This window comes from Barbus barbus, assembly GCF_936440315.1.
Source record: "Barbus barbus genome assembly, chromosome: 44".
NCBI classification, from domain to species: domain Eukaryota; kingdom Metazoa; phylum Chordata; class Actinopteri; order Cypriniformes; family Cyprinidae; genus Barbus; species Barbus barbus.
This window is the reverse complement of record NC_136722.1, coordinates 14,870,515-14,896,843: the sequence shown is the minus strand read 5'-3', so window position 1 is coordinate 14,896,843 and position 26,329 is coordinate 14,870,515. Positions and strand designations below refer to the sequence as shown.

The window sequence follows — 26,329 nt, the reverse complement described above, 5'->3', positions numbered from 1 at the left end:
AATCCGGCGGGCTTGAGTCAGCGGCAATCCAGTGGGCCTTGAGTCAGAGGCTGGCCGGCGGGCATTGAGTCAGAGGCGGATCGGCGGCGTGCACAGGGGAGCCGCCGACGGTGGGTGGGCTTTCCCCACGGACGGCGACGTGATCTCCCGCGAACGGCGGGGTCGGTGAGCCGCGGGTAGCGGCGTGAATAGGGGGAGCCACCGACGGCGGGTTGGCTTTCCCCGCGGACGGCGGCGTGAACTCCCGCTAACGGCGGCGTGACTTGGGGGAGCCGCCGACGGTGGGTTGGCTTTCCCCACGGACGGCAGCGTTGATTTCCCGCGAACGGCGGGCTGGAGTGAGCGGCAGGCTTGGGATAGCCGCGGGCAGCGGCAGATATCTCCCGCGATCGGCGGGCTTGACTCAGCGGCGATCCCGCGGGCTTGACTTCAGGGCTCGCGGCCAGCGGACTCGCGGCGATCCCGCCGAACTCCCACGCCCACTTGACGCAGGCTAAGGCAGGATGACGAGCAGCGACTTCCATGCCGCGAGGGACAGACCAAACAGGAACAAACAAAAGACTTTTAAAAAACGGAAAACAAAACGAGGTGAAGGGGCGCCGCTTACTGTTTAGGTCTGGTCTTCTGTCACGGTGCACACACGAGGGAGGAACCAGGAACACGCAGACGAGGATGTAAACTCAAATAACACACTTTACTGACATCAAGGCAGGGCAAGACAAGGCAGGGTAAGACACGGACATCAACAGGAACACCGGGGAGTAACGAGTAGACCAGACAGCACCAAACTCAACAGACAGAACTATAAATACACACGCAAATCATAGATAATGAGACGAACATGGCTGGACAAGAATTAACTGATGATTACATATGACAAGGACAGGAAACAAACCAAATATGGGCACAAGGGGCAGGAACACATGACAGACACACAACAGTTCCCTGACAGGTACGTATTACTGTGTTTTTATTATGTTGATATAGGTACGTATTGCTGTGTTTGTATTATGTTGCTACAGGTACATACTGCAGCGGTTCAGAATTCAAATATCTGGGGTCTGTCCCTTAAATCGTGTTGGAAATATGCCCTACACCAAACCCAACCCTAAACCTACCCGATAGTGTTGACAAATGCAAAACTGGTATAAAAACGTATTTGTTGATGCAACCGTGCCATTTCAACTTCCTTTTATGCAGGTTTGTGAACTGTTTAGTCAAACCGTAGTTACACGGGATTCGAACCGGAGCTCCTCACCTTCTAAGTATAATGCTGGATATGTGCGATGCTAACATTCAAAAGCATCAGTTTTCAAATGTCCCAGCATATTAATATTGTTTTGAAGTCGTAACATGATATTCTTAAAGTAATTGTGCGGAAAAATACGCTTCATTAATCAAAACTCTGTAAATTTGTGTGAAAAGGAGTAAAAGGTGTGGGAGTTTTACTGCCTCTAGTGTTTGTTTCTTTAGGAAACTGAAACTGCAGTAATATGTAGTTATTGGTATGTATTTCTTGTCTCGCTAAAAAGTGCACCCAGGTACATAAATGCCATGAGACTAGGTTGGCATAAACACAAATATGCGAAGCTGAGTGTCTGCACTTTGCCAGGAATGCATCAGCGATCGCCCCGATGCCTGACCCGTCGCTTTATTGGGTCGCTTTCACTCGCTATGGACCCTGCACCTGATGAGTATGCCAGTGCAGAGTAAGAAGGAATGTGTCTCCATTATCTAATATAACTCTGAGAGGAAATATTTGTGGAAATTTGGCAGATTTATTATCAGACAAATAGCACACTGTTATTGTAATTTAGGGAAATCACTGTAAACAACCTCTAAATGGCTTCTTTGTCCTCAGATGGAGAAGCTCTATAGAAACTTATCTAATGTAAACCAGCATTTTATTATTTGTTTACAGGAACCAAATTATGTTAACAACCTTGACAAGTACACTTTGTCAATTATTAACTGAAGATAACTGCTGTTGTTCAGTGTGTGTTTTTGTGTACAGTGTTTTAAGCCACAGGAGGTCAGATGATGCAACAAAAAGTGTGATGGAATCTTCTGCTGGTGGGGATTATAGGTGCATGCATGGCTGATGATGGCAGTGAAGCAGCCTCTCACTGAGCTAACCCTATTATCCATGCACCAAAGTACCAGAGAGTGACAGCTGAAACTGAGTAAAAATAGCGCCTATATTTTCAGCATCATTTCTGCTGCTCTTCTCAAGTCAAGTCAAGTCACCTTTTTTTTATATAGTGCTTTTAACAATGTAAATTGTGTCAAAGCAACTGCACAATATCAAAAGAGGAAAATAGTGTGTCAATAATGTAAAATGAAAAGATAAAAAAAAAAGATTTTCAGTTAAAGGCATTTCATTATTGAATTCAGTGATGTCATCATCCAGCTCAGTTCAGTTTAAATAGTGTCTTTGAAATCAGGTCGACGATATCGCTGGAAATGAAGTGTCCCCAACTAAGCAAGCCAGAGGCGACAGCGGCAAGGAACCAAAACTCCATCGGTGACAGAATGGAGAAAAAAACTTTGGGAGAAACCAGGCTCAGTCGGGGGGCCAGTTCTCCTCTGGCCAAACGAACCAGCAGTTCAATTCCAACTGCAGCAAAGTCAGATTGTAAGGGCTCAACTGGTTCCAGTGGTCTTTCCCGATGGCTGTCTAAGTGGCGGGGTCCTCACTAGGGATCTGTCTCTGGTGCTCATCTTGGTGTCCTGGTCTCCGCTAACGTTCAGGGCTGTAGGTCGTCTCTGGGTGCTGATCCACCATCTGATCTGGATACGGACCGGATCGGGTGGCTACGGTGACTGGGGATATGTCCCCGGGGGTCATCCAGGTGTCTGGCCTCCGCCGACGATCAGGGCCACATACATCATCTCCCGGCGCCGATCCACCATCTGATCTGGACACGGACTGAGAAACAGAATAGAAACAGACAAATATTAGCGTAGATGCCATTCTTCTTATGATGTAATGAGTACATCATGTGTTATGGGGAGTGTTCCCGGTTCCGGTTGATCTAATTAATGCAGCCTAAAAATACTTTAACGGATTTGAATGATAGAAGTGTATTAGTGTGTTATGTGTAAGCCAGGTTAAAGAAATGTTTCTTTAATCTAGATTTAAACTGACAGAGTGTGTCTGCCTCCCGAGCAGTATTAGGTAGATTGTTCCAGAGTTTGGGTGCTAAATAGGAAAAGGATCTGCCCGTAGTCGATTTTGATATTCTAGGCATTATCAACTGTAACTTATTGATCAAGCGTGCAGAACAACCAATGAAGCATTACAATAGTCTAACCTTGAGGTCATAAACGCATGAATTAGTATTTCAGATGAAAAACACAGTTTTACAGATGCTAGAAACATGGCTTTCAAATGAAAGATTGCTATCAAACAGTACACCTAGGTTCCTAACTGATGAAGAAGAATTGACAGAGCAGCCGTCAAGTGTTAGATAGTGTTCTAGTTTATTACATGTGGGGTTTTTAGGTCTGATAATTAACACCTCTGTTTTTTCAGAATTTAGTAGTAAGAAGTTACTCGTCATCCACTTTTTTATATAGACTATGCATTCCGTTAGTTTCTCAATTTGGTGTGTTTCACTGGGCCGCGAAGAAATATAGAGCTGAGTATCATCAGCATAACAGTGAAAACTAACACCATGTCTCCTGATAATATCTCCCAAAGCAGGGGTAGACAATAAGGGAAATTTGCCACTGGCCCTCCGGGCCAGTGTCTTTTGAAGTTCACTGGCCCAGGTCAACGTGTCGGGTATTGATCCCAATAATCACGAAAAAGAACAGTTTGCTTGAACAACATGAATAACATTTATTTTTTTTAAGGTAGGTTTAGTGCAAAGTGCAGCAAAACTGTGCAAAAACATGAAACAAGTGCAAATAAACCTATTGCATAGGATTCATTCTCCGTAGTCACACAGCAATTCATTATATTATGTTCATACCATAGGTTTCATCCACGTTAACTTTTCTCTAACTTACTTGTCTGCATATGTGGGCATTGATCTGCAGAGCTCACAGTAAACCTCTTTTTTTTTCTTGATCGTAGCCCAGCTAGGGGTGGGCGATATGGGAAAAATATCATATCACGATTTTCTTTTTTAGAAATATCACGATTCACGATTTTATCACGATTCTTTGTCATGTTGGTTTTACAAGCTGTCTGAGCATTACAGCCAAACTAGAAAGACAAAGCCTTTCAAGGTAACAAAAAACAAAAAAAAAGACATGGCAGATATTTAGGCCAAAGTGGGCGAAGATAAAAATCTGTGTCATCATTCTATCTTTCTTATTAAAAAATAAGAACAAAGATACACATTACAAATACACATAATAGACAAATAAAACAAACAGTGCTTTATTTCCAGGTACAATAGGTGTATTTAGCAGAGCATTCAATGAAATTGAATGAACAAATATAAAAATAAAACACTAGATAGACTGATTCCTAAAGCAACTGTATTAAAGTTTTTCAGTCAAGAATAGTGAGTGATTTTTCTCTTTGTGTTTTGTTGTTTTGTTAACGTTAAATGAATAGTTCCCCCCAAAATAAATATTCTGTCATAATGTTTTATTTTTATACCATCATTTACTCAAAAGTTGTTTTAAACCTGAATGAGTTTCTTTCTTCTGCTGAACATAAATGCTATTTTGAAGAAGGTGGAAAACCAATCAGTTGCTGGTCCTCAGTGACTTCCACAGGATTGTTCTTTCCTATCAAAGCCAATGTAGACCAGCAACTGTTTGGTTACCCTCATTCTTCAAAATATCTTCTTTTGGGTTCAGCACAACAAATTAATAGAGGTTTGGGACAACATGTGAGTGAGTAAATGATGACAGAAATTAAATTTTAGGGTGAACTATCCCTTTAATGACAAGCGGCAGCACGTTTAGTGTCCTGTCCCTTTAAGAGCTGCAAGCATCTAATATACAGGCACGCATCCATTTCTCTCTTAACTATTTACTTTCATTTTAGAGATAACCAACTGAGTCTGTATGTAAACCTTGTGTGTTTTGACAGTATTAGCGCAAAAGATAAGTTAGTTGAGTAATCAGGCGCTGTTAGACAGGCTTTTTAGCGCGCGTGCTTCAGGTGTATGAGCGCACGTCAGACCAGCGCGCGAATTAAACATTTAACCAGCAAGGCTTGTGTGCAAATAATGTACTTTTGCGATCGCGAATAAGTGCAGTGTCCTGTCAGAGTAACTCTACTGCTGTATGTCCTGTTGTACAGTATATAGAGACCGCGGCGCCAGAACTGTATTTGACATAATGTGTGCTGTAGCACGATACTACGATATTTCTTCAAAAGCAGATCGTGGAGACATTTTTATCGTCCACCCCTAAGCCCAGCCAATTCCAGCGGTCTCGCCACTGGGGCTGAAACTTTCTCTGCCTTTTCTTTTCGTATTCCCTTTCGCTTTCCCTCAATTCCTCTGGTGATTTTCTCTTCCTTGCCTTCTCTTTTTTACCCGGCGTTTGGCCGGGTGATGGGGGTTTCAGAAACATGTAGCCTAGCTTAATAGTAGCTATAGGTAGGTGCTGAGCAGCAGTGTGCAGTTTGCGCGCGTAACCGCGGGAGCGAGCATAAACCCGCTGCATCTGTAAGGCTGTCGGGATCACGTAACCTGCTAGCGGTGGTTACCGAGACGATTTAACAGAAATCAAAACACAGAACCACAGGTAATTAATGTGAAATTAGACTTTTTTTTTTTAATCGAGGCATTATTTTTACTGGCCCCACCGGGCTAGTGGTTGGAGCGATCTGGTGGCCCTGACGGTTTTAAAAGTACGTCCGGGCCACCGGGCCAATTATATTGTCGACCCCAGCAAAGGTAACATGTAAAGCGTGAAAAGTAACGGCCCTAGTACTGAGCCTTGAGGTACTCCGTACTGCACTTGTGATCGATATGATACCTCTTCATTCACTGCTACGAACTGATGGCGTTCAGATAAGTACGATTTGAACCATGCTAATGCACTTCCACTAATGCCAACAAAGTGTTCTAGTCTATTTAAAAGAATGTTGTGGTTGATAGTGTCGAATGCAGCGCTAAGATCCAGTAGAACTAATAAAGAGATACAACCACGATCAAATGATAGAAGCAGGTCATTTATAACTCTAATAAGAGCAGTCTCAGTACTATGATACGGTCTAAATCCTGACTGAAATTTCTCACAAATATTATTTTTCTCTAAGAAGTAATATAATTGCGAGGATACTACCTTTTCTAATATCTTTGACAGAAAAGGGAGATATGAGATCGGTCTGTAATTAACTAAATCTTTGGGGTCAAGTTGTGTTTTTTTAACGAGAGCCAATTTGAAGGTTTTGGGGACATATCCTAATGACAGCGATGAATTAATAATAGCCAAAAGAGGATCTATGACTTCTGGAAGCAGCTCTTTTAGTAGTTTAGATGGAATAGGGTCTAACATATATGTTGTTGGTTTAGATGATTTAACAAATTTATACAATTCTTCCTCTCCTATAGTAGAGAATGAGTGAAATTGTTCCTCAGGGGATCTATAGTGCACTATCTGATGCGATATTGTAGCTGACGGCTGCATGGTTACAATTTTATCTCTGATAGAATCGATCTTGGAAGTAAAGTAGTTCATAAAGTCATTACTGCTGTGCTTTTGGGAAATGCCAACACCTGTTGATGCTTTATTTTTCGTTAATTTAGTGACTGTATTGAATAAATACTGGGGGTTATGTTTGTTTTCTTCTAGAAGAGGCGAAAAGTAATCAGATCTAGCAGTTTTTAATGCTTTTCTGTAGGATAGGGTATTTTCCCGCCAGGCTATACGAAATACCTCTAGTTTTGTTTTCCTCCATCTGCGCTCCATTTTCCAGGCTGCTCTCTTTAAGGTGCGAGTGTGGTCATTATACCACGGAATCGGACTGTTTTCTTTGATCTTCCTTAAGCGTAAAGGAGCAACTGTATCTAAAGTGCTAGAAAAGAGAGAGTCCATAGTTTCTGTTACATCATCAAGTTTTTCTGCGCTGTTGGATATGCTGAGGAATTGAGATAAATCAGAAAGATTACTTACAAAGCAGTCTTTTGTGGTAGAGGTGATGGTTCTACCATACTTGTAACAAGATGTAGAATTGCCAGTTTTAGCTATATGGAGTTTACACAAGACTAGATAATGATCTGAGATATCATCGCTTTGCTGCAGAATTTCAACACCACTAACATCAATTCCATGTGACAGTATTAAATCTAGAGTATGATTTCGACAATGAGTAGGTCCGGAAACGTGTTGTCTAACCCCAATAGAGTTCAGAATGTCTATGAATGCTTATCCTAATGCATCTTTTTCATTATCGACATGGATATTAAAATTGCCAACAATTAAGACTTTATCTGCAGCCAGTACTAACTCAGATAGAAAATCAGCAAATTCTTTAATAAAGTCTGTGTGGTGCCCTGGTGGCCTATATACAGTAGCCAGTACAAACATCACAGGGGATTTATCACTAACACGTGTTTCTCTAAATAATGTTATACGCAGCACCATAACTTCAAACAAGTTATACTTAAAGCCTGCCCTCCGAGAAATACTGAGAATATTGCTATAAATTGTAGCAACACCTCCCCCTTTACCTTTTGGACGTGGCTCATTTTTATAGCAGTAATCTTGGGGGGTGGACTCATTTAAAGTAATGTATTCATCTGGTTTTAGCCATGTTTCTGTCAAATAGAGCAAATCTAGATTATTATCATTGATCAAATCATTTACAAAAAGTGCTTTTGTAGAAAGAGACCTGATATTCAGTAAGCCAAGCTTTATCAATTGTTTCTCTGTATTGTAAACATTTTTTATTTGTTGAACATCAATTAAATTGTTACTCTTAATTTGGTTTGGACATTTTCTGTATTTTCTAGTTCGGGGAACAGACACAGTCTCTATAGTGTGATATCTGGGTGTCTCTATGTGCTGAGAATTAACTGACTTCTGAGACGTAAGGCGGCTAGCAGACGGTTGGTTTAGCCAGTCTGTCTGCTTCCTGACCTGGGCCCCAGTTAGTCAAGTACGAACTCTAAGACTGTGTGCCGTATTTCTAGAGAGAAGAGCGGCACCACCCCAGGAGGGATGAACACCATTTCTTTTCAACAGGTCAGATCTGCCCCAAAATCTCGTCCAATTGTCTATAAAGTCTATGCTATTCTGCGGGCACCACTTAGACATCCAGCCATTGAGTGACGACAGTCTGCTATGAATCTCATCGCCACGGTAAGCAGGGAGCGGACCAGAGCATATTACAGTGTCTGACATCGTACTTGCAAGTTCACACACCTCTTTAACATTATGATCTCCGACTGGCGAAGTCGAACATCATTAGCGCCGACGTGGATAACAATCTTACTGAATTTACATTTAGCATTAGCCAGCACTTTTAAATCTTCCAAGATGTCTGGCTCTAGCTCCCGGTAAACAATGGACTATGGTGGCTGGTGTCTCTATTTTCACGTTCCGTACAATAGAATCGCCAATAACTAGAGCACTTTCATCAGGTTTCTTAGTGGGTGCATCACTGAGTGGGGAGAACCTGTTTGATGTTTTGATCAGAACGGAAGAGTGGTGTTTTGACCCGCAACTAGGCCGTCTTACAGTCACCCAGCTGCCCTGCTGCACAGGCTCAACCGGAATCGAACAATCTACAGGACTCCCTGAGCTAGTCACATCCAAAGCAGTATCTACAGCCCTCACATTCTTACTGTCCTCAACTAAAGTTTGGATGCGTGTCTCTAATTCTGAAACCTTCTCTGTCAGCCTTTTTTATTTTTATGAATGTCCTACAGAATCTTTTCATTCTGCTCCATTTCCAGTCAAGCTGTAATTTTGTCAAAATATGCAAAATGTGTGAAAATATTATTTGATACACAAAAAGTAAAATTAGCCTCAGCAAGATTTTGGCCAATTTATTCAAAAATTATAAAAAATTATAATTTACGCCATTGTCAATTCCATTATTGAATGCTGTTAAATATAACACTTCATTTGATATGTGGTAAAAATTACAAAGCAGTGAAAATCTAGAAAAAAAATGGTATGTATATATTTGTATGCATACAGAATTCTGTTATATTGAAATAAATTAATACTTTTATACAGCATGAATGCATTAAAATGGTTAAAAGTGACAGTCAATGCATTTGCAATGTTACACAGTTTTTATATTTCAAATAAATGCTGCTCTTTTGAGCTTTCTATTAAAACATTAAAACAAAACGTGTTCAGTATTAATAATAAGAAAAACAAATCAGCAAACTAGAATGATTTCTGAAAGAACATGAATGACTGCTGAAAATCCAGTTTTGCCATTACTGAAAAAAATAACATTTTAAAACATATTCAAATAGAAAACAGTTATTCTAGATTTTTTTTGATCAAATATATTCAGCCTTAGTGAGCATAACAGACCTTTCAAAAAAATAAAAAGTCTTTCCAACACCATACTTATTTTCTCACCATCAACTGGTTATAAAGGCATTGACTGGAATACATTTATTTTATTTTTATTTATTTCATGCTCAAGTGTGATTTGGCTAAAAAACTTGGCTAGTATTTCCATTCATGTGAGTGGTAGTAGCGCTCAGCTAGTACTGAACTCAGCAGAAGCTCTTTCCATTTCTCACTAACCTGTTGTTCTAAGTCACTGATCTCAGGTCTCTCACATTGAAATGCACAGACACACCTGTACCCACGCACACACAAATGCAGGCCCACGCACAAACATACCAAACAGAAGCACGCTCAGATGCTAACAATAAACACTGCACACCCAAAGACCATGACACAAACACCCACACACATACAGCATTATTAACACTATAGGGATTCAGTCGGCCCTGTCCATTACATCCCTCTTCCCCAGTATTATGTCTTCATTGACCTTCTCAAGCTGTTCGTTGGACTTTCACGTTCTTATTGACCCGCAGGCTGTCTTCCACTGACTGTCAGCATGAATTTGTCATTAGCAGTGGACATCAGTGAGCAATCCGACGATTACTCACTGGCCCCACGCGCCTTTTCTCCCCTACAGGCATGATATCATCTCCACAGAGCAACGACGGTCTTTTGTCCATGTGCCACTAGCGTATAGACTTACATTGGACTGTCAATAAGAATGGTGTCTGGCAAGCTAAAAGTCTGATAAGTAGTTCAGTTGTGGATTTTTCAAGCAGTGGTTGATCTAATTCCCAGTAGGCCTTCGCTGTAAATATTTAGCCAAAATAAGCTCCAATGAGGCTTCGCTGCAATCCATAAATATGTATATGAAATGAAAGCCTTACTAGATGAAAGCTAACACCTTAAAGTAATAGACTATCCTGGGAATAATATTGTGGTGAATCACTGAAATGAAAGAGATTGAAGCTTTGAAGGTTGTGCTGTGGTTGAACAACTGAAATGTTTTCTCTCTGTCTTTTTTGCAGGTTGGTGCTGTTCAGATGTGTGACGTGGTAAATGAGATTGAGCTGGCAAGAGCGAGGTGCGAGAATAACGCAGGAAATATCTCATCAGGTGATATTCACAAAACAACTTTGCTCTGTGCCATTTTCAGTCAATAAACAATTTCGCATTGATGGGGAAAATAGATGTAACTGTAGATCACAGAGAGCTAATATATGGTGTTGAGACAAGGCCAAAAACAAAAAGCACTTACATTCCTATCTAGAATGTGTTTGAATGAAAAAAAAATCTAGTAAACTGCAGTTTCATAGTAATAATAAATTAAAAAATCCAGTACTGAATACTGTTAAATACAACACTTCATTTGATATGTGGTGAAAATGACAGCAGTGAAAAAGGTGTATATATTTGTATACATACAAAACTCACTCTCTTATACTGAAATAAATCAATACTTTTAATTCAGCTTGGACGCATTACATTTGTTAATAGGGACAGTAAAGGCATTTGCAGTGTTACAAATTTAAGTATTTCAAACAAATGTTGAAAATTTTCTATTCATTAAAAATCTTGAAAAATAAAAATGTATTACAGTTTCCACAACAACATTAAGCAGAATTTGCTTAACATTGATAATAATAGCACCAAATCAACATATCAGAATGATTTCTGAAGTTTCATGTGACACTGAAGACTGGAGTAACAGCGGTTGAAAATTTAGCACCCTCCCCCCTCCCCCCAAAAGAAAAATAAATAAATAAATGTGCATTATATAAGAAAATTACATATGTATCATCAAAAATATCTTAATTTGTGTTGTGAAGATGAATGAAGGTCTTACGGGTTTGGAATGACATGAGGGTGAGTAATTAATAACAGGATTTTCATTTTTGTGTGAACTATCCCTTTAAGTATTAGAAGGTATTTGAATATTATATAATATTAACAATAAAATGTAAAAAAGACATAGTCAAAAAAAAAGACATCATATATATATATATATATATACATATACACACACACACTGTTATATGTCTGGACTTTAAGTTTGTATCTTTCTGGTTTTTCTGTCTGTTCCTGAGCTTATTTGGTTTTAGTTCCCTGCTTGTTTAATCAGTCACCTCATCAAGCCATTATTAGTTAATTCCCGTCACCTGTGTTACCTTAGTTACAGCCTATTTAAAGTCCCCTTTTGGTTTCAGTTTATGTTGGTTATTGTTAATGTTACATGTTCCTACTTTTATGTTAATAAACTTGTCGTTTTTGGATTACCCTGTCTGCCCGAGTCTGTTCTGCCTGCCTGGAGGAATACGTAACACACACACAGTATATATATATATATATATATATAATTAGACATATGCAATTTTATTATATAATCATTTATTATGAAAAATAAACAAATATATTAATAAAATCAAAATGCTAATACTTCATCCAACCAGTGGTTTGAATATGAAAATGTAAAAAAAACAAATCCCAGGTTTCAAAGGCTGATATATTATCATCATCCTCATCAATGAGATGTATCATGCACATGCTGATGAGACCGCAAGCGTTCTGACAAAATACTGATTAATCAGCATAGCTGATTATTTTGGAATTTCAGCAAAGGGTCGAGGGACCACTGCACAGCACATAGATATATACAATTATGCGGAAGCTCCTTTGAGGTATGAAGTAGGTTATCCTCCACTGACTCATTCTTCAGGTTGACGAGGTGAACTGGCAATCAGGCATGAAAGACCATTTTTTTGAAGTGGAAGGACACTGTAAGAGTCAGACCCCCATCCTGGATAGAGAGTGGGATGAATGAAAGGATCTGTTGTGCCCACAAGCATTTCATGCAACTGTTTGAAATGAAAGCCCTGTAGTGTCCATGTGTGTTTTTCTAAGATAGACTTGAGAGTTTAAAAAACTTTTTTTTTACTTGGAATTTTTTATGTCTTTTGACGTGATATAACTAGGCTTTTCATATCTCAGATGTCTGTTTGCATTGGAATGGACCGTTGTGGCTGGACTAGAAACCTATATAATCTATGTTAGTAAACTTCAAGTTAAGAACAGCTTAGCAACCACCCAAAACACCCAAATAACCACCCAGAATAGCGTATAGCAACCTCTTAACAAAGCCCTTTCTTTTAAATTTTTAGGAAAAGAAGTTTCTGATGTTCACCAAGGCTGCATTTATTTGATCAAAACTAAAACAGTAAAACTTGAAAATATTATTACAATTTATTATAGCTGTTCTCTATTTTGATATATTTTAAAATGTAATTTATTCCTGTGATGGCAAAGCTGAATTTTCTGAATTATTACTCCAGTCTTCACCTGTTTCTACAGAAATCATTCTAATGCACTGATTTGCTGCTCAATAAACATTTCTTTTAATTATCAATGTAAAATCTTTGTGGAAAATTTGACATTTTTTCAGGATTCTTTGATGATTAGAAAATTCAAAAGAACAACATTTAATTTATTTTGTAACTTTATAGATGTCTTAACTGTCACTTTTGATCAATTTAATCTATCATTGCTGAATAATAGTATTATTCTTTTCTTGCTAACCCCAAACATTTAATCAGTAGTTTACATTACTATTTTTTACACTTGGCAGACACTTTTATCCAAAGTGATTTACAGTGCATTCAGGGTTGTGCATTGAAACCAATGACATTGTGTTGCTAGCACCAGTTGAGCTACAGAATAAAATAATAAAGCTGTGGATTTAGATTTTTTTCTTAGACAAAGAACATTTCGGCACTAATTGATAGGTGTCAGCCCTCTCTTCCTGTGTCTTGTGTTTCCCTTCCTCCCGTGCCCTTATTTGGCCAGTTTCCTGTTTCCTGTTCTCATTTAGTTCTCATCATTAGTTTATTAGTCTCCAGTCGTGTTTTATTAATTAATTTAGTTTTCCCCAGTGTTTATTAGTCCTCTGCTTCCCTGCCTCTGTGTCCTGTCTCAATTGTCATTCTGTGCATGTCTTTCCATGTCTCCAGCGTACCCTAAGTTTTGGTGAATAAAGTCTATGTTTTGAAAAGTTCCTCGCCTCCTCATTCCCTGGCTCCAACGTACTGTGACAGAAGACCGTACCTAACAGTAGTAAGGGGCGTCCCTCCTTCTGTTTTTGTTTTCGTTTAAGTAAGCTTTTGTTCCTGTTTTTTTTTCTCCCACGGCATGGACGCCGCCACCCGTTTTGCCGCCTTAGCCCGTTAGGGTCTCCTCTTTTATGATTATGCCGGGGAGTTCAGTGAGCTCTCCGCGGCGGCGGCGTGGGATGATGCCACTCTGAATCATCTGTTCTGGCTCGGGGCCAATTACCATCGCCCCGCAGACCTCCCAGACACCACTGGACTAACATGGAGAGAAGGGATCTTCCGGTGTCTGGGAAGTGTCCGGGCCCGAGCCAGAACCAACCTGCCGTCGTCCGCAGCCAACGCAAGTCAGCCAAATGGGGCCAATGCAAGCCCGCGGCCAACGCAAGCCAGCCGCCCATGGCCAACGCAAGCCCGCCGCTGTCCGTGGCTCTTCCAATCCCGCCGGCAGTGAGTATGGCAATCCCGCCGGCAGTGAGTATGGCAAGCCTGCCGGTCGCTACTCACCCAAGCCCAGTGCCAGTCCCTCGAAAGCTCTATGCTGTGCATGCGCCTCCAGAGCACCCTCCAGTACCAACCCCTCAAATGCACAATGCCATGCCTGCGCCTCTTGAGCGCCTTCCAGTGCCAGCTCTTCGACAGCGCCCTCCAGTGCCCGCGCTTCCAGAGCACCCCCAAGAGTCCGCGCTTCCAGTGCGCCCCCAAGAGTACGCTCCTCCCGAGCGCCCCCAAGTGCCCACTTCTCCAGAACGCCAGCCCGATCAAGCCCCTACTTCTCCCAAGGAAATTCTTTTTTTGGGGGGGGGTGGTAGGGCTCCTGTCGTAGAGGCTGGGGCCTCGGAGGCGGTCCCGTCATGGCCTCCCGAATCGTCTGCTCCGCCATGGCCACCCAAGCTTCCTGACCCGCCATGGCCTCCCGAGTCCCCTGACCCGCCATGGGTCCCAGAACGGGCGCCGCCCTGGAGGCCATCTGTCATGTCTCCTGGTCCCTGGAGGCCTCCAGAGAACCCCCCAGCGGGACTCGCCTTCCGGGAGGGGGGAGTAAATGTCAGTCCTGTCTTCCTGTGTGTTGTGTTTCCCCTCCTCTCGTGCCCTTATTTGGTCAGTTTCCTGTTCTCGTTTAGTTCTTATCATTAGTTTATTAGTCTCCAGCCGTGTTTGATTAATTATCTAGTTTTCCCCAGTGTTTATTAGTCCTCTGTGTCCGGTCTCAATCGTCATTCTGTGCATGTCTTTCCATGTCTCCAGCGTTCCCTAGGTTTTGGTGAATAAAGTCTGTTTTGAAAAGTTCCTCGTTCCCTGCCTCCAACATGTTGTGACAATAGGACTGGTTCTCAAGGTTTAAGCAACTTGGCAGCTAATGAATCTAGAGGGAAGTTTTAAACAATCTATATAAATCTGGTCTGCTGGGACTTTTTGGTAGTTATTGCAGTCAGAAATGGATTCTGTCTCGACGTGCAGAATGTTGAATAACATGAAAGTATGAAACAAAAGCATGAATTTGGTGTAATGTTGAGCATGGTGAAAAATTCAGCATTAAAAATTACCACCAAACTGCATCAGAAGTTTTATATTGTGAGCTCTGAAAAACTGACATTTATGGTATACAGTATAGGTGTCATTCACTAACCACTTATTTGCAAAGCAAACATATACAGTGAACTGTAAAGTAATGCAAGAGCTACACCTGAGAGAGTTTACATTTGGGAAATAAGATTCCCATCTGTAGGTAACTGTTACACTCTGGTAGATGAGCTATATAGTGTATTGGCAGCCATGTTTTGGAAGACATTATGTGGGAGGATTCTTCTTTGGGTTGTATAATGTTCAAGGAGGGCAATTTGCAAAACCAATGCATCCTATAGTGCAAATACTCTTCCCATATCTTAGGTGAAAATGCCTCCATATGCACTGCCGAACTCATTCCAGATTGGTTTCATGAACATCAGGATGCAATCACATGCCTTCCCTTAGCTTCAATCACTCAGTCTAAACAATGAGACACAGATTACCATTTCCTTTATCCCTCAAAGAAAGTTTTTTTTTGTAAAATGCTTTTTCTTTCAATATTTTTACAACAGTCCAATTCATCAATTGCATTTGAACTTGAACTAAACCTGTAGAGCTAACCTGTACTGTTTTTTTTTTTTTTTATGCAACCGCTGACTCTGGATTTAGTCTAGTATTAGTAATAAAGGCATCTATTGTACATTTTCCTTTCAGAGTTCCCTAGTCAGTGTGTTTAACTATAAAGAGCTTTCAGAACCCGGACTTTATCTGATTTCGGTTTAAACTGTAATCCTGTGATGATTGAATTTACATGTCTACAGTCTGTGTGCTGACCCATCGTCAGATCCATATACCTAGTGTCTGAATGAGGTGGATTTTTAAACAGGCCACATGCCTCTGGAACATTACTCTGTAGCTCGGAGAGGATGAATAAGATAAACTAGCTGTCAGTTCTCCACATTCACAGTCAAGAGCCAACTCACCTCGCCTCATGAATCAGACAGATGCATTCTGGGGGCATGAGGAGCGTCGTAAATATTCAAAATATTATGGGTACAGCAATAAGCTGATACCATATCTCAGTTTATTGTGCTCACAGGTGTCCAACTGAAGGATGAGGGAAGTGGGAGTTTTAGAGCCCTCATGTTACTCTTAAATAAACCCCCAGTTAAATTTAGACAGTTCAGACTAATGAAAATACTAGGGAAATGAACCAGTGACACATTTGTAAAAAATTTCTGCAGGAAGTTAGTACTGTCAAATTAATATTTGGCTGGACCATTGAAGGAATCTCTCTGTATAATAATTAATCAGTGTTTTTGTGCATGAAAATAACAATAGCAAATAAATGCTGGAATACATATTTGTACCGTTTTTGTACAAGAAAATCACAAAAAAGTAAAAATATATACATATATACAGTGCATACATATACATGTATATAAAATATACAAAATTATGTTTATTTGTTTTTTTTAATGATTTGCTACATTAAATTTTCATTTCCATGTTCAATTTCATGAATTAATCATTACATAGAGCTGTGGCCAAAATTATTAGAACACTAGTATTTTCACCAGCTAAAACAAATGGTTTTAAGTGAGTCATTTCTATCTTTTGCTGTTGTCTGTCAGTAGGAAATATCAGTTTATATTTCCAAACATTCATTTTGCCATTAATTGTAATAATCCAGTGAGATTTTTGTTTGCACAAAGAGTCTGAAAACAGCCAGTGCTCCACACAGATATCTGATCTGATCATTATCCAGTCTGTCTGGAATGACATGAAGAAACAGAACAAACTGAGACAGACTAAATCCAGAAGATCTGTGGCAATGTCTCCAAGATGCTTCAAGAAACATACCTAGGTGCACTTGCACATAGTTTCTCAAGTAGCTTTGCAGGTAGGTCTCTTGAAGCATCTTGGAGACGTCTCAGTTTCTTCTGTTTCTTCTTGTCATTCCAGACAGATTGGATAATGATGAGATCAGATCTCTGTGCAAACAAAAATCTTGCTGGATTTTTACAATAAATGGCTAAATGAATGTTTGGACATGTAAACTGATATTTCCTACTGATAAATTACAGCAAAAGATAGAAATAACTGACTTAAACCATTTCTTAGCTGGTAAAAATACTATTGTTCTAATCATTTAAAAATTGTTAGAACACTTGGCATATTTAAGAGGTTTCAGTTGTTTTTGTTGAATTGACCATTACAATACCCATAAAACAAACTATTGCTAGAACTACCTGCGACGGAATTAATCTGCTGGAACATTGAAAAAGTCGGGGCCTCAACCCCATAGAGCAAATTTGGGGTGAGTTGGAAAATAAACTAGACAGTTCAATTGTACATTCAGAGGAAAGCCTTTGGCTGGAGTTGCAGAAGGCATGGGATAAAATTAGTGTTGAAGTTCTCAGGAAATACTGTGTATTAACACTATGCCAGAGAAATGTGTTGCTGTAATTGCTGCAAAAGATGGACATACCAAATATTAAAGTTAAAAGTGGATAAAAACAGTATGAGTCACTTCATCTGATATTTGTTGTGCTCATAGCAACCATCTGCATGTTTCTTGAACATTATGACATGAAATCATGTTTTGGAGGCAAAAAAGGTCAGTATTTTCAGATCTGTCAGGTGTTCTAACAGTTTGGGCCACTATATATATATATATATATATATATATATATAATTAATAAAATAAAAGAAGTTAATTGTGGTCTTAAGATATTTTATACTCTAATCCTAATGATGTTTTATGCTTTTGTACAACATAGAGAGTTATATCGAGTTACAAAATATTGGGTTAATGCTAAGCATTGTTCTTTATTCTTTTGCCAGGCTGCAAAGGGATGTGGGATATTATTGCTTGCTGGCCATCAGCCAAAGTTGGGGAACATGTGGTTATTCCCTGTCCAAATTACTTCAGACACTTCTCTGATCATCATGAGGGTAAGTTGAAATCGCCATCAAAAACCTTTCATGAACTTCAAGGCATTAAGCAACAGCTGTAACTCTTGAAGAAAAGTGCAGTCTTTTGTCATTTTGTCAGCCTCAGTCATGGGCTGTCACATCGCTGTAAAACTAAAAGTTTTGAGGCACTTCAGTGTCTGAAGTTGTTCAGAAGTTAATCTGAAACTCCCACATACTCACTGGAGTTCTTTCTTTGATATCACACTTCTCAAGGCAAAGTCATGAGTTTGGGAAAATGATAACTAAAATAAGACTTAATTGTCAGAAAGTAAAACAAAACCATTTTTCCCCTCTAGAAAACAGCATTTTAATGGTGTGTTGTCATCAATGTACGAAAATATTAAGAACATGGTTGCAGAATGCAGTACAACTACTGACTGGGGGTTACATTTTACATGCAGAACCGCTGCTTTGAGTGGATGGAATGGCTAATCAGACACATTGATTGAGTATGTACTACCATTAGGTCACACTTGTTTATCTGATAATTCTGTCTCAGCCACATCACACCAGAAACAATTAATTAAACTCATTAAAAGTCTGGCAGCATACCAAGTTCAGCAGACTTGCGTTAACCTGTTATACAAAGGATGTCTTAGTGCAAAGTTCTATAAAGTTATACATATATATTTATATATATATATAATATTTATATACAATTTATATACTAATTTATTAATTTTGTCACTAACTTTTGAAAAGTAAATTGAATTAATTAATTTCTTATCTTTAAAAATGTATAAAATTCTTGATTTTAAATTCCATAGAACATGTTATTACATGTTACTAAATACATTCATTTTTACTACTTTACACGTTTAGATGTTTTGCCTGGCACTATTTATTGTGTGTTTTTTAAATTATTTTATTCCTTATACATAAAAATAAATTCAACACAAACAGAGGTTAACACATTAGGCATAATAAAATAAATAATAATGATATTAAAAAAAAAAAATTGTAATGTGAAAAAGGAGAGCGAGATAATGCACAGCAGAATGAATGTGTTGAAAATCATTCTTATTCTGAAATTATGATATTAATAAATTTAAAAAAATTAAAAACAAGAATATTAAAATAAAATGTAAAAGATATTTTCATAGTTATAGTTTGCATTATAATTTGTAAAGGCAAAATAAAAGCATTTTATTTATACAAGTAGCCTCAGACTTCTGAATTCCACTGTAAATGTAAACTGCAGCTCTATTGTACATTAACTTTTTAAATACTCAGTAACATTCATCAAAATTTGCAATGTTTGATACGTCTAGATTTGCAAAAATGTCCGTGTGCAATGTGCATAAGGTCCAATCTAACGGAAACCAATGTCGATTCCCTAATGGAAAAACAGCCTCTGTGTTGGAGGATAAAAATTAAGTGTTTCTTCAGTGATGAAAGAGGGCTGAAAAAGAGCACATCTGCTTTGAGGAGCTCTGGATTTCAAGCAGTTATTTCTGAACACACTGAATACTGAACACTTTAGGAATGACCAGCTGTGATAATGTAAGATTTTGTCATTTTTCTTTGAAATGTCCTTTTTCATTTATTTATAATTTTTTTTTTCAACTGCTCAATCATGCTAGTTATGTGGAACGCTGGGTGATTCAGGTCATAGTGGTTCCTAGCTAGCAGTCTGCATAGAAGATGCTGCCCCTTCGTTCAGCACAGAGGTTTAAAATTGCTGCCGTGTGAGAGAGTTTTCACGCCAGTGACATTTCTAGGCTGAAAGAACATTGGAGAAAGGAGTTTGAAAGTGTTGTGAAGATGAAGAGCTGGTGCTGATGGCTCAAACATAAATCTGTGTTGTTAGCAACCAAGAGACAGATAACAGTGTTACTTCTCTGGGAAATGGACACTTTTATCTCTCAGGGGTTGATTTTTATTAAATCAAACAGATTTAAACTTTTTTCTTTTTGTTAGGTAAAATTCACTTTAATGAAGGTCACTTTATTTTTTGCTAAGTTTTCAAATGCCTTTTATTTATAGATTTTGTCCTTTTACCAGATCTAGACTTTTAATTGTAAAATCTAAAAAATCCATCATAAAAGTACTTTTTTAAAACTTAAGTGATTTAAACAAAAAAGTTAAATCATAGAACACTTTTTTGAAATCTTTTTTCTTTAAGTGTAGTTTATATATATAAGTATTTTTATCACCTGATCACCCGTTGTTTTCTCATAAGCATAAACAAGTACAGTCATACTCTGCTTCTGTATGTGTAAGGTGTATTATATATTGAAGTATGCATGAAGGTGCTCAACCTCATCGTTTAATTAAAGTGTAGGCTTTAGTCTTACTCTTGTTATGTCATTCAGTCCTTTCAGTGCTTAATTAATGAACGTTTGATTAATGAGGCATATTATTTCACTGTTGTTGTATTTTTTAGTGCCTGGGGATTGTATGTATCACAAAGCATTAGTTCATTCAATCATCTAGCAAAGTTGCTTGTTTCATATGAGGCCGAGTGTGAAGGTGGCCACATTTTAGTGCTGAATATAAATGTAATCATATTCATTGATCTTTCACTGAAAGTAGATCAGTCATGCATTCCATAGTTTATATGACTCCCCACAGCCAAATACTGAAGCCCCTCTGGTGTTTCCTCATCATTTGATGAGCAAGTGTTTTTTTTTAGCAACAGAGCTCAGTTAAATGAAAAAGAACAGAGTTACCATCTGAGCCCTGGTTTGTAGACATTTAGCTCTGCAGTTCTGAGCAGTGTATCAACTCTCACAGCACTGGTTCTAGTACAAGGATAATATAGCTGCATTCTGATTGACTGGATTCCTAAATGCTGTTCACAGCTCCCTAAACACTGCGCAGGGGATATTTGTCAATTGATCAAATCTGTTTATTTGGAATGGCCAGAAAAGGCATGGAAATTGAGTCAGATTGAGTCAGATCAGTCTTATGTTATGATGACATAATATGACATAATTTACTCAATAAATAATTATTAAATACTGTATATAATGTAATTTTTAGTACTGGTAACGATTAATCATGATTAATCACATCCAAAATAAAAGTTTTTGTTTATATAATATATGTGTGTGTACTGTGTATATTTATTATGTATATATAAAGACACACACATGCATATATATATATATATTTATATTCATATAATTTACATTATATATAAGTATATTTAATATATGAACAAAACTTATTTTTCTTAAATATATACATGCATGTGTGTGTATTTATATATAAATATACACAGTACACACACATATATTATGTACACTTTTTTTTATTTTGGATGCGATTAATCGCTGCCCAGCACTGGTAATTTTATTACTGGTACTAGCATATTGGCTGTTTAGTAGTACCTATAAAGTACGTATTAATGCCTTATTCTGGATGACCATATCTTAGATCCCTTAACTCAACCCCATACCTAAATTTAACAACTACCTTACAAACTATTAATAAGCAGCAAATTAGGAGTTTATTGAGGCAAAGTAAAGTATGGCCAATGAAAATTACATAAGGCTATATTAGGTACATTTTTTTTTTACAGTGTCCTTGTTACCAGTGTAATAGCAGTAAATTATGCTTAAATACAAGCAACTAAACCCAAGTCTAAAGGTCAAACCCTATTTATATAGTAAGTACATGCTGTTAAATAATATTACTCAGTACTTATTTTGTAATTATTTGTATAACTACACTGTAACAAGGGCACATTAAAATACAGTGTAACCTTACAGTATAATTAATTTTTCAGAATTAAACAAATTAGTTAAATATTTGATGTTTGCAGTGATTAATATTAAAAATAAGTGTAATCACGTATATTTACAATATGAATGTGAGGTGATGTCAATGCAAGTAAGGTCAATGAAGGTCAATTTAAAAAACAAATTTAATCACATTTAATGTATCCATATTTCGTGTTCTACTCAGGTGGACTGCAGTGACCACTGACTTAATCTCCACTTCCTCTGAGGTGATATATTATTATATGTCTTTTGAAATGAAGCTTCTCTATGACTGGAAAGCTTAACATAGTCGAACATCCTGTATAGTTCATTTCAAATGGCAAATGAAACATACTGTACCGGTGCTGATGGTGAAATACCATTCTGGAGCAATTTCTTTTCCTCAAGTCCCACACATTTCTGATGGATTTTCAGTTAAAGCATACAAGCACAGTACAATGCTCTCTCTGAATGGGGAAGGACAGATTTCAGAATGATAAAAGTCTGTCCGTAGTTCAATAACAAGGATTAATGTGGCATTCTGGATTTGCTTCATGGGATCTCTGTGGTTTATGACAAAGCTGGAGGTTCACTGAAATAATGTGTGAGGATGGATATATTGCATGTGGATGTTTGCACACGTTGATAAATGTGAGAGGGTTGGCGTCAACCTTACATGACAAACAAAGCATACACTAAAAGCCAAGAGTAAACATCCTCTTCAGTAAATTTACTCAAGCTTTCAGGTTCTGGTTTTTGTTGAAGTAACATGTTAAATGCAATGTATTAAATTTAGCTGATTTTAATCCATGTCTTTCTGATAATCACAACAATATGCATATCAGATAAAGCAGGGAGGAGCATCAGGTATTAGATGGATTAGTTTATAGCGAGTTAAAAATAATTGTAATCCTGCTTGATACGCATGTTGTACCTTTCATTATTAATGTTAGAATTTATTCAAATCAAGGCTAAAATGTTGTTTTTCATGTGGGTAATAATTATGATTAAGATGTTATCTAGAAGTCAAAAGTCAACTGTATTTCAAGCACATGACCGTTTTCAAATTGTTTTAGATGGAATCGTTTAGCATTTTATTATTATGTTGGGATTATCTGATCAGCCCTTTACACTCTTGCAAATAAGTTTTTTTTTGTCTTGTCTCTTTTGATAATGTTCTGTCAGCTTGTCTTGTGATTTTTTGCATTTTTCTTGCAAGATTGTATATACAGTGGTGTGAAAAAGTGTTGGCCCCCTTCCTGTTTTTTTGCATGTTTTTTTGCATGTTTGTCACACTTTAATGTTTCAGAACAAATTTAAATATTAATCAAAGATAACACAAGTAAACACAACATGCAGTTTTTAAATGAAGCCCCCCCCCCCCCCCCCCCCCCGTTAAAACATAAGTGTGGTTTATCACACCTGAGTTCAGTTTCTCTAGCCACACCCAGGCCTGATTACTGCCACACCTGTTCGCAATCAAGAAATCACTTAAATAGGACCTGCCTGACAAAGTGAAGTAGACCAAAAGATCCTCAAAAGCTACACATCATGTTGAGATCCAAAGAAATTCAGGAACAAATGAGAAAGAAAGTAATTGAGATCTATCAGTCTGGAAAAGGTTATAAAGCAATTTCTAAAGCTTTGGGACTCCAGCGAACCACAGTGAGAGCCATTATCCACAAATGGCGAAAACATGGAACAGTGGTGAAACCTTCTCAGGAGCGGCTGGCCGACCAAAATTACCCCAAGAGCGCAGCGACGACTTATCCAAGAGGTCACAAAAGACCCCACAACTACATCTAAAGAACTGCAGGCCTCACTTGCCTCAGTTAAAGTCAGTGTTCATGATTCCATCATAAGAAAGAGACTGGGCAAAAATGAAAGACGAAAAAAAAGTTCCAAGACGAAAACCGCTGCTGAGGACTGATACTCTGTGGACTGATGAGACAAAAGTTGAACATTTTGGAAGGTGTGTGTCCCATTACATCTGGCGTAAAGGTAGCACAGAATTTCAGAAAAAGAACATCATACCCACAGTAAAATATGGTGGTGGTAGTGTGATGGTCTGGGGCTGTTTTGCTGCTTCAGGACCTGGAAGACTTGCTGTGATAAATAGAACCATGAATTCAGCTGTCTACCAAAAAATCCTGAAGGACAATGTCCGGCCATCTGTTCGTGACCTCAAGCTGAAGTTCTGCAGCAGGACAATGATCCAAAACACACCAGCAAATCCAGCTCTGAATGGCTGAAGAAAAACAAAATGAAGGCTTTGGAGTGGCCTAGTCAAAGTCCTGACCTGAATCCTTTTGAGATGCTGTGGCACGACCTTAAAAAGGCGGTTCATGCTCGAAAACCCTCCAATGTGGCTGAATTACAACAATTCTGCCAAGATGAGTGAGCCAAAATTCCTCCACAGCGCTGTAACAGACTCATTGCAAGTTATGTATTGTTTGATGATCTGAAACATTAAAGTGTGACAAACATGCAAAAAAATTAAAAATAAGGAAGGGGGCCAACACTTTTTCACACCACTGTGTATATATATATATATATATAAATACTTTACATTTTCTCTGAGTTCCACTTCACTCCACTTAATCTTCAGTTTTTATCCTGTGTTTTTTACTGATCCATAATTTGTCAGGGTGCTGTTTTATTCCTTTTTATTGCCGACTAAGTGAACTGTATAATTGTCAGTAACAGAAACACGTTAATTGATATTAATCACAAGTTAATGTTAAAACTTCTTATTCATTTCATTAATCATTGCATTAGCTGATTAACCTGTTGAATAATTAAATTTTTGTGCTTTCCATAAATTAATTTATTTTGGTGTATTTTCTTAATGAGCCATTCAGCCAGTTAACTTGTAGACACGGAAACCTTTATGTACAGTACCAGAGAAGAGCTGCTTTTGTAGGCTTGACATACTGCAGCTGTGTTTATTACTTACCATTATTGACTTTTTATGGTGCATCTTCCAAATGATGAATGAGCAGATCAATACCCATTAAATGAACAATAAAACTCTCAACAGCTTATTAAAGCGACAATATAATAATGACAAAAATATTGTCTTTGGATAATTATAGGGGAGATAATACATACATATTTTTTTTTATGTCTAGAGTTAAAGGTTTAAGAAACAGAAAGTCCATGTTTTCCAATTAAGAAATCAATTCTGACACAGGCACTGAATATAAAAAGGGGAAAAGATCAGCAAAATGTTGTTTAATTTTTTGATAATGATGTTACAGATTCGTGCTGTTTACTTGATTCTTCCCAGGGGCCGAATCAGAGGCCAAAACAATGGCCAATTAATTTTTAACAAGTAGATAGTAAAGCAGACCTTATTGTCATTTCCCTTTTTTTGCCACCTTCAAATTTAGTCCAAAGTGTGAGTTGCTACGTGCATTAAGATACTGTGGGGAAAAAGTAAAAAAATCTTGTAATTGGCCAAAAACCCTTTTAACTTTTGGTAAATGGGTTTTACTGTACCTGCGAGTATGATTTATACAGCAGTAGCATCGTTGTAATATAGGTGGAGGTCACTTCCCTGTCTGCGCAGGCACAGGTGGTCTTTGTGCATAGATTTGATGCATTTAAGTTGTTTCTGCTGGCATTTGTTCCTTTGGAAAGTAATCTTTTTTTTTTTAACAGAGTGTTTCTATTTGAGAACGTTGTTGTATAGCTCTATTCAGTGCTCATTTATGAAACTGTTTCTTTCAGCGTTCACATAACAAGCACACTGAAGAGAAACCACACAGGAACTCGTTCACCTAGTCTTTTTAATTCAAGCCTGAGTGAAATTGATTGGTTTGTTTTGGATCAATACATGGCATTGTAACATGGGACCCGCTATAAATGCACTGAGGAGGAACTAAGTGTCCTTCCTTCTGAAGTATACATCATATTTTCCAAACTCTGTGGACCGTAAGACAATGCTGTCTCTAAATGAATCATCCTCGAGGGATACCTACACCTAGTCCTTGAATATTTCCCTTGTTCTTAAACAAAAGTTTTTTGGATAAGTCAGATTGTGGTATACTAAACTCTCTCAGAATTAATTGAACACTATTTTTTTGGTCTCAAATATATTTTCATTTTAATGAATCAGTTTATCTTAAATGGTTCTTTCTCTCTCATAATGTGTAGTTGGAAGGTCTGATCAAATAAGTTAAATAGTTCCTAAACAATTCTCTTTCTCATATGAAGAGTTGGAAGGTCTGATACAGTCTTGTGAATTGGTTCAAATTGGTCTCTCTCTTCAATGTAGCATTGAAAAATCTCCTTTATACTCATTCTTATAAATTGGTTGCATTGAATGTACACATTAAAAAATTATTTTAAAAATTATTTACTAATTTAAATACTGTTAGTCCTCTGTTGTGCGTGTCATGTGTTCCTGCCTCATGTTTCCATATTTGGTTTGTTTCCTGTCCTCGTCTAGTGTGATTATTAGCTAATTCTTGTCCAGCTGTGTTTGTCTAATTATCTAATTATTATTAAAGACTGTTATTTGAGTTTCATCCTCGTCTCGTGTTCATCGTGCACCGTGACAAATACTATTTACTGTTT

General features: G+C 38.0%; 1 protein-coding gene across 1 annotated transcript in view; it reads left to right on the top strand.

The window, feature by feature from the left end:
* LOC306863192 (vasoactive intestinal polypeptide receptor-like) overlaps nt 1-26,329 on the top strand; it is an 83,207-nt gene that overhangs the window by 11,855 nt on the left and 45,023 nt on the right. Inside the window, exons 2-3 of the mRNA XM_079406414.1 lie at nt 10,482-10,569; nt 17,910-18,020. Of these exons, the coding sequence (XP_079262540.1) occupies nt 10,482-10,569; nt 17,910-18,020 (199 nt within the window). The remainder of the gene's footprint in view (nt 1-10,481; nt 10,570-17,909; nt 18,021-26,329) is intronic.